At 33.3% G+C, this 9,624-nt stretch overlaps 1 protein-coding gene across 1 annotated transcript in view; it reads right to left on the bottom strand.

Annotated features, from left to right (window-relative positions):
* Positions 1-742: 742 nt before the first annotated feature.
* Positions 743-9,624, bottom strand: part of SUB1 (SUB1 homolog, transcriptional regulator) — an 18,436-nt gene continuing 9,554 nt past the window's right edge. The window contains exons 4-5 of the mRNA XM_011356457.2: positions 5,483-5,591; positions 743-3,723 (exon numbers count right to left, since the gene is read on the bottom strand). Coding sequence (XP_011354759.1) covers positions 3,644-3,723; positions 5,483-5,591 — 189 coding nt within the window. The 3' untranslated portion in view covers positions 743-3,643. The remainder of the gene's footprint in view (positions 3,724-5,482; positions 5,592-9,624) is intronic.

Genomic DNA, 9,624 nt, shown 5'->3' with positions numbered 1-9,624 from the left:
AAGTAAGGTATTCAGCAGAAAGATAAAACTATTTAAAATTATCAAGTGCCTAAGAGTGAAATTAGAAGACAGGGGAATTTCATTTTCTTCAGAAACGGGAGGTCACTGTTAACCTAGGCCTAGAACAGCTGTAGAACCATGTCTGGGGAGCTTGGAACTCTGCAACAGACTTACACAAGCGGGTGGGGGAACACATCCTGTGTAACACTAGCTTGTACTCAGATGAACGTTAAGTCTTGGATGAACTGTTATTGAGTAAATGATTCCATGCATTATTTTTTAATGTTTCATGCTTTTCAAACCCCTTTTCTATCATCTTTGAGCCATACTCCAGAAGTGTAAAGTCAGTGATTAATTGTATAAATTCCAAGTACTATTTTTTTCTTTTTCTTGACTGGATTTTTGAGTCAATTTTTACTAACAAGCAAATTGACAGCTGATTAAGTGAAATAAAATAAGAGTCATACGGAGTCCATTATACTGTTAAGTATACCAACGAATAATTAGATGCAAAACACTCACAGGGTAAACAAAAGAGGCTGCAGACACTTCAGTATCTGTACTTCTCCGTCTGGATCAGGTAGACCGCCTGGTCGAGGTCCTCAGAAGATGAACACGCTGAGGCTAATTCACATTCCAAAAGCATTCACACAGAGAGGCATTCTATTTGTTAATAAAACTCATTCAACGGATAACTTAGCCACTCATCTTCAGGTTTGTGAAACTGGGATGACACATAGGGCACAGTTCTCATTTTTATTTCAATATTTAAAATATTCACAGATGGAGTATTATGTTCATTGACATCTCCATGGAAGATGTACCAAACAAAGCATACAGGTATTCCACAATTACAGAATTACATTTGTGACTATGTGAATGTTTACCCCTAGAGTTTATCTGGAAAAACACCACTTTAAAAAAAAACACAGAAAAACCACTTGGATGTTTCACTGAATTAATTTCCATAAAAAGTGAATAGCAAAGAATATCAGGACAGATGCCTAAATATCAGCCAGCATTTTCTTACTATTTCAAACTTTTACATACTTCTGTCAGAAATACTTAATTCTCAGTTTTCTTTCCCCCTCAATAGCCAAGACCAAGATGTACATATTTTTTATTTTCATTAAGTCATTTTTTTCCCAAAAACGTTATGTAGAATAGGTTGATCATCACAGGATCTTGACTAGCTAATGAGGTAGGAATATTCTTCAAAAGAAGTTTATTTTATGAAGCTAAACAAAATAATCAAATTATAGTTTTTATTTTTTAGTGGTTGTTCTTTTAATAAAATGCCAAGAGCATTGGATATTGGTCTAATGCTGCTTGTACTTTAAAAGACAAAGAATAAAATCCCATTAGAAAAGCCCCGCTACAGAGTACATTCAATTAATGTACTGGCATTAATTAAATTCATTTTGGAATTACAAGGTAAGAAACGACTGCCCCACAATGCCAAACTTTCTTCCTGAAGAAATCTTAAGATAAAGTTTAAACAGAAAACAAAAGTATCCTATATTTTCTTTTCAGTACAAGTTAATTTGACTCTTATTTTAACCCAGTTCTCATCCGTTGCTACACTCAAAAAAGATTAATAGTTTTTATATATTGCATAACCAGTAATATATTTAAATGAATTTAGCAGTCAACTTATCAAATTCTGCCAGAGAAATGTTCATTTTACGAAGGTTTAATGACATAAGATAAACATCTAGAAAATGCCTAGGTTACAGGTTTCAGCACCATCTCCATCCATGTTAGATTGTTTCAGAATGCATACACTCCTTAAATTCATATAAACCTAGGAAATTTAACCATTATCCTCTCTCCATCTACGCCAAAATCAAAGTTCTGTTTTCTAACTACCTACTCTTTCTATATAGATAAGGAATACTTTGCAGATCTCCCAATTAATAAGACACGTTTCAAAAAACGGGGAAAGCTATTAATGAAGTATGATTTGTCTAAAATGTTATTTTGAACACTTTAGTACCTATTATTTGATGAAGACTAAAATATCAAAAGAGAATTTACTTCCCCAGTTATGCACCTATAAGAGTTACTGCTAAAAAATACTTAAAAAATCTAAACAAAATTTTAAATACTTAAAACAGAAGAGCTGCCAGATAAACTGATAATTATAGGTGGTCTGGCAGATGGTTTAGAAATCAAGTCCTCAACAATTCTACTATAAAATGTTCCAGGCATAGTAATAAAACTTGATGTAATAGTGCAACTCTCTGATATGGCAGTAACCATCTGAGATCAGTTACCAAAAATAAAAAATAATTTGTTAAGATTTTTTACGTCTTTAAACCTTCCTTTTTACTAGTCTATATAGACTTGTGTCCTATCAATGTGATGAAAATGTCATGTGTATTGTTTAGTTTGAAAAGAATTTCCTCGTCTTTACTTTCTGCAATTTCAGTTACAGTTCCCTTACAAACATTCTTTTCCTAAGGCACACCACACCCTATTTATTGCTGCAAAGCCCCTGAAATCTGTGCCTCTGTCTGTGTTGTGTCTGCTTCGTAATTATGGGTCAATGAAAATCGTATCAGAACAACTGCTAAAACTTAGTTAACATTTAAGTCCAGTAGATTAACTGCAAAAGAACCAAGGCTACTGAAGCAAAAGCCAAATAACACAAGTAAATGCTCTTGCCTCTAAAAACTGACCACATTATCTATTATGAGAGTAAAGCTCAGTGTCATCTCTGGCTATATATAATCCATACTCAGTGTTTTAAAATAAAATGTTAGGCCAGTAAGCTTTCACAATTTTTATTAAATCCTAGACTAATTTAACAATATCTGATACCAGAGACATCATCCTATGAACATGTTTAAGTGAAAGCAAATCAGACATCTAAGTCATTTTTTGCAGACTAAGCAATAAGATAACAACTACACAGAACACTACAGGAAATGACATACACTTACTTGCTCAGAGTTTTCATACAAGCCATGTTGTTTATCAAACTATATCTCCTAATATTTAATACAGTAGAATTAGTGATTGTAGTTCTCATATAGTATTTTAATTACAAGTACCTTATTAAGATAACTAACATTTTGACAGTTTCATTGACTTTCCGGATTAACAATATATTCAAGAAAAAGAGCAAAATGTAAAATGAAAACTAAATATGACAAGTTATTAAAAGAAGTAATGATGAAAACGGAAAAGTAAACTATCGATGGGGTAGAAAAATCAGAGTCTAGACAGTGGTTGGAAGAAAAGAGATCAACTATGGATTTCACAAATCAAAAGTTTATCAATTCAATACAAATTCTTTTGAATGTAAAAGCCAAGTTGAAATGAAATGTTTATGAGCTGTTAGCTTTTGGCCTTAAACCGTATCGACTCTTCTGATCAGAGAAGGCCAGGACAGTTAAGATCGTATTACTTGATTTTATTTTACACTAGGTGGTGGGCACAAAGCAACCCTCCTTAATAAAGTTGACAATTAGCTTCACTCAGAACATTTTTAATAATGCACATAAAAAAAAGTATTCTTACAAATGTTTTGCAATCCAAATATACAATACCTTGGAAAACAACGTTTAGAAAACAAAAGCCAATGTAAAAAGACAGATTAAAACAACTAGAACAGTACAGGTTTTACATGGCTCTGATTTTACAGTTTTCTTACTGCATCATCAATGTCAGAAATCTGTTCCTTCAGCTGGCTCCATTGCTCGGGATTTAAAGAAATACCTAAAACAAAGTTTTAAAAGTCAAAAGTTGAAAATCTATTTAAGCTTTCTTGAGGATTTTCATATTTCCAAATTAAATATCGTTTTATCAAAATTGCCATTTTGAATGGCACAATGGTATAATATTGAGAACAAAAATTTCTTAGTTTGTTACTCATAGATTCATCATGATTACCCAAGATCAATATTATATTCACTTTTACTTCCAACACTACATTCTACGTAATACATAGTATACCCAGTGAGAACAAATGATGATTTGAAGATTATCTCACAAATGCTTGCAAACTAGGGGCCCAAGTGGTGAGGTCAAGATTTGGCATGTGACACCTTTTGTACATCCATTTGGTTCCAACATTTGCTCACAATTTCCACAGGAACTCAAGGTGAATGACTTTGTGCTGAGGTCTTCCAAAAGCATTCGTTTCACTTTGGAAAAACTGCTGGGACGTGACCCATATAGGACTTCTTGGAATGTACACACTGGCTAAGAATGCATTCTGGAGTCATGTTGTCAAGGTTCCAATCCCAGCTTCATTATCATTAACTGTATGACCTTAAAACAATTACATTACCCCGAGCCTGTTTCCTCACCAGTAAAATGGTACTTATACCTCAAAGATTGTTGTGAATGATTAAATAAGCTAATCTGAATTAAAAGCTTAGCCTATCACCCAGCACATCAGTAAACACTTAAAATGTTAGCTAATGACAAGTCTTTTCTATTTAAGATGTGAAAGTATGAATAGGAAGAACCTTTTACTTTAAATTTCCAATATTCTACTACCTGACCCATATAAAAAAATAAACTAAACTGGAATTAAGAAGTCATTTCTTTCTCGGAAAACTGCTAAGAAGCCATGAAATTGAGAGGAAGGAAGAGAATGTATTGAGACAACAACTAGGAAGAGCTTTAAAGCTAATCCAATTGTTTAGTAGAAATTCACAGGAACAAGAAATCTGGCATTGGCCACAACGGAACAACTTGAATGGCCAATCCAGAAGTAGCCTGAACAAGAAAATGTTAAAGGGTATGAAAACAGAGAGATTAAGTTTAATAAATTGAAAAACTTCATGAAGAAAACAAGTGGTACTTTCAAAATGACATGTAGGGAGAATACAAGAAAATAAGGAGGGATTTTTTCATTAGCAAAGGAAGAGGCATTTTTTCATCAGTTAAGACCAACCTAAAGCAGCTAACTAACCAAATGCGAATTTATGTTAGTACACAAATGATCTCTAGCTATTTGGTGAATGAATAAAGTATGCTTCTATGATGCTGACAGGCTTGGGACTGGATGAAGCAAACAAAAGACAAAAACCTACCTAAAGAATACCACCCTAAAGAATATCTGAAAGGAAACACTGTAAACCAGGATTTCCATTCTTGATTTTACACTTCCCAGATAGTTCCTACTCCAAAATTCATGTATGTACTTTTTAAAGTTACATTCAAGTAAAGTTACATTCAAGTAAAGACAACTGAAGTGATATTAAGGGTATTATTTTTTTCTAAGTTTTATTCTAACAGTTATATTTAAGTTAGAATATAACTGTTAACTTATTTAACAGTTAACAGTTAACAGTTATCTCACAGTTAACAGTTATATCCAAGAAGACTACAAAAGACAGTAATCAACTGAATGAGGAGATTCCCAATGCACTGCCAACATTACTTCAATTTCAAATAAAGTAGGTAACTTAGATAATTTTTAATTGTGTCTCAATGTTAGGACCAAATTCAGGAAATTAAATCTCACCTTTTCTCCCTGGTTTCATTTCACCTTCTGGATCCATCCAATATTCTCTAATATCAATTAGGACTTTCCCTTTAAAGTCTCGAACGCTGACGTACCTCATTTTCCCAATCTGCAAAAAAACAAAATATAAAACGATATCCATTTCAACACTGATGTCTATATTTATATTCACACCTTACTGCACATTCACTCTACTTTTAATCACAAAAATAACTATTATTCTCAATATCAAAACTACAACCAAAGGAAATGTCACCATTAAAAGTAAATCTTTCAAAAAAGAGGGAACTAAACAGGCACATCTCACATTTCCAATTATTTTATATTAAAAGAATTATTAGTAAAATACTGCAACCACTGTGGAAAACAGTATAGAGGTTCCTCGAAAAATTAAAACTAGAACATATGACCCAGTAATATGTATCTAAAAGTAGGGTCTTGAAAACATATTTATTTGCACACCCATATTCATAGCAGCTTGTTCACAAATATGGGGGCAACTCAAGTGTCCATCATCAGATAAATGGATAAACAAAATGTGGCATATACATACAATGGAATATTACTCAGCCTTAAGAAGGAAATCCTGTCACATGCTACAACACGGATGAGCCTGAAGACATTGTGCCAAGTGAAATAAGCCAGTCCCAAAAAAGAGATTAACATACTTTATGATTCCACTTATAAGAGATGCCTGGAGAGTTAGATTCACAGAGACAAAAAGCAGAATGGTGGTTACCAGGGGCTGGGGGGAGTGTGGGGAGTGTGAGTTATGTTTAACAAATGATTAACAGTTTTGCAAGATGAAAAATGTCTGGGGATCTGCTTCACAACGATGTCAACATATGTAACACTACTATATGCTTAAAAATGGTTAAGATGGTAAATTTTGTTAAGTGTTTTTTACAACAGAAGTCATTAGAAAGCAAAATCTTGCAGTAAAAACTCCAACCACAGGAATCCATACATTCAGCTACGTTGATTTAGCAATCATTCTGAATGTAAGAATCCAGAGTTCTAGTCATTAACAACATGAAAAAGTTTTCCCCTTTAGACCTTCATTTCAAATAACATCTTTAATACACTTCGCTCAGTCTCAAATTGAGAACTTGAAACAGTCCATGGAAAACTATTTTTCAAAAACCTTATACAACACAAACTACAAATTCCACAGAGAAGGAAGAGGTTTTACTCTATAAAGTATGTGTAAGCACTTTTAAAGACGTCTGCTGCGGTAATATATTGTCTAGAACTTAAACTAAGAAATCATTTTCTGATCAACCTCTAATACCTCTCTCTCTTACTCTTTCTAAACCTACTCTTCAATCTGACTTAAAACCAGCTATGATTTTATGCTCAAAACACATCATCTGAAGTTCTAGGTTTGGCTACATGCCTTTCCCTATCAACATAGGTCTTTTGAAGATTAAGCCCTTTAATTGGGATACCAAGTATTGCCGCAGCAGAATCACGGTTGTGATGACACAAGTACACATTTATTGATTCCATCTTGCCTATGTCTTCTTAGACTTTTTCTTGTCTCAGGCCTTATTCATGTTCCTTTAGTTTTCCATTCCCAAATAAGCTTCTTGTCCTGCTGATATGCCCCCTTCTTCCAGGCATATCCCATAACTTATGGAGAAAATAAAGTCCATTAGGTATGGGTAAGTGTCTTCAGATCTTTCTTCTCTGTATTCATCCACATCATCATTTAACTTCTTTACCTCTCAGATCCCATTTCTTGCAAATGAATTCGTCCCCTTTTCATTGTTTTCTTATCCACTCTTTCCAAACAAGTTCATTCCTCTCTTTTTATAAAGCGTTTTCCTCAATCTGCATTTTATAACTTTCCCCATACTTCCTTCTTCCCTTTATTGCTAAACTTTGAAAGGAGAGAATTGTTTCTACTAATTAAATTCCCATTGCCTAAAGTCATTAGTGATTTCATAGTTTAATCAGTCTTCTTTGTATCCCCTAGTTGTCTATCACGCTGAGTTCCCAGTAAACTGTTTTAATAGACGAACTGACCAAGACCAAAATAATTGTCACACTGAAACTGTCAATAAATAGTGATTTAAGTACCTTATAGCACTGCACTAAACATTTTCGTTTGTTTTTACAGTAAGCCCAAGAGCTAGCTGAGTAGATAAAATTAAAATGTATTAAAAATCTACTAAAATAATATTGATTAGGTAAATCAAATAATAGTACTGTGTTGGCTTGGACAAGTAGTGGAATCTGACCCTGAAAAATGACAGGCCATTAAATAAGTAAAAGGGAGAAAAAAGTGACAAAGACATACATACAGGGGGAAAGCAAAAGATACAATACTGAAGAGATTCAAGGACAGGCTGAATAGACTGAACTATACTGAAGAGGACTTGAAAAACCAGGAGGAGAATTCTAAAGCCTAGTTCTTGAACCAAGGAGCAAAAAAAAAAAAAAAACCCAAAACAGCAGAAAAACACTACTCCTACTAGTCTATCTTCAACAAGGCTCATATTCCTGAGAAATCTGAAACCTGAAAACAGGGTTAAAACTATAAAATCTCACTAGAAAGATTTTTTAAAAATCAAGTACACAAGCAAACCTTTTTTTTTTAAAGTACATTATAAGTATATTAATGGAATTTTTCCAGTCTTAAATTAGAAATAACAAGCACTCAATTATTTTATGTAAAGCGCACAGTACAATATGATAAACACGCAAAGCTGGCTAGCTACTTTAATTTCTATCCTTGCTCCCTAGAAACTTCCTGGAAGCTCCCTCATCCACGATTTCAATGAGGCGTTATATTTTTGTTTGCTACAGATTAAAATAGTAAGGCATTTTCTTCCTCCCAAACATGTCTGACCATCCACATACTCAAAACTTTGCGAATTTACAATATGAAGTCCCTAAACCCTTTTCACATAAGTTATGTTTGATGTGTACTACATAAACTATTCAAAGTAGGAAACTGGTATAGATCAATAATCTGACACAAAAATTTTGTTAACGTTTCAGACAACACCAGCACCAAAGAGCTATGGGGGTTAGAAGGGTAAAATCTAAGAACAGATTAACAGGCTCCACCAAAATTTTAGTCAACTATAACCTAAAATTTACTATACATTTTGTTTACTATCCCTCGATATATCAGCGTTCCTTTTAACATAAAAAGTTTTAAGGCAAATCTCCAATAAAGATAAGACCTACAGAAAAATGTGCCATGTTTATCTAATGACTTTCATGCTCCCATACCAGAGCAGCAAAACCACAGCAGTATGAACATTCACTCCAGAGTTTAAGCAATATTGGCATTAGAGGAAGGAGAAAGGATTGCCCCTAAGATCAGGAACAAGGAAGGATGTCTGCTCTCACTTTTTTTCAATACCGTACTGGAAATACTAGCAATAAAACAAGAAAAAGGATGACATAAATCTCAAAAGACATAATCATCATCACAGAGAGAGTTCTAAGAAGTCTCTAAAAACACACGGATAACACTGTAAACACATAAATATATATATATTATTTTGTGTATTTTTATGTTATATTATGCCACCAATAAGCTGGAAAATGAAGTTAAGAAACAATACGTGTATGATACAATCAAAAAACCACAAAATACATAAGAATAAATTTAACAAAAGATATGCAAGACCTCTATAATGAAAACCACAAAACAGAGAAATTCAAAAAGATCTAAATAAACGGAGATACTGAACAAGAAACCTCAATATTATAAAGTTGCCTATTCTCCCCAAATCAATCTACAGCTTTACCCATTCCCATCAAAATCCCAGTAGGCTATTTGGTAAAAACTGACAGGCTGCTACTTAAATATATAGGGAAATACAAAATACAGAGAATAGCAAAAATAATTCTAATGGTAAAGAATAATGTTAAAGGACTTATACATCTGATATCGAAACTCGCTGTAAAAGCAAATAATTATGACAGTGATACCAGAGTCAAAACAGACACAGAGATTAATGGAACAGAATAAAGTTCAGAAATAGACACTTTTTTATATATTTGCTGATTTTCTTTACAAAGATCCAAGGTGATTCAATGGAAAGAGAATAGTTTTCTCAACAAATGGTATTGGAAGAACTGGATATCTATACGCAGGGGAAAATGAGTGTCAACCCCTATCT

Source organism: Pteropus vampyrus, unplaced genomic scaffold (assembly GCF_000151845.1).
Source record: "Pteropus vampyrus isolate Shadow unplaced genomic scaffold, Pvam_2.0 Scaffold27, whole genome shotgun sequence".
Classification (NCBI taxonomy): domain Eukaryota; kingdom Metazoa; phylum Chordata; class Mammalia; order Chiroptera; family Pteropodidae; genus Pteropus; species Pteropus vampyrus.
This window is presented reverse-complemented; position numbering and strand designations above follow the sequence as displayed.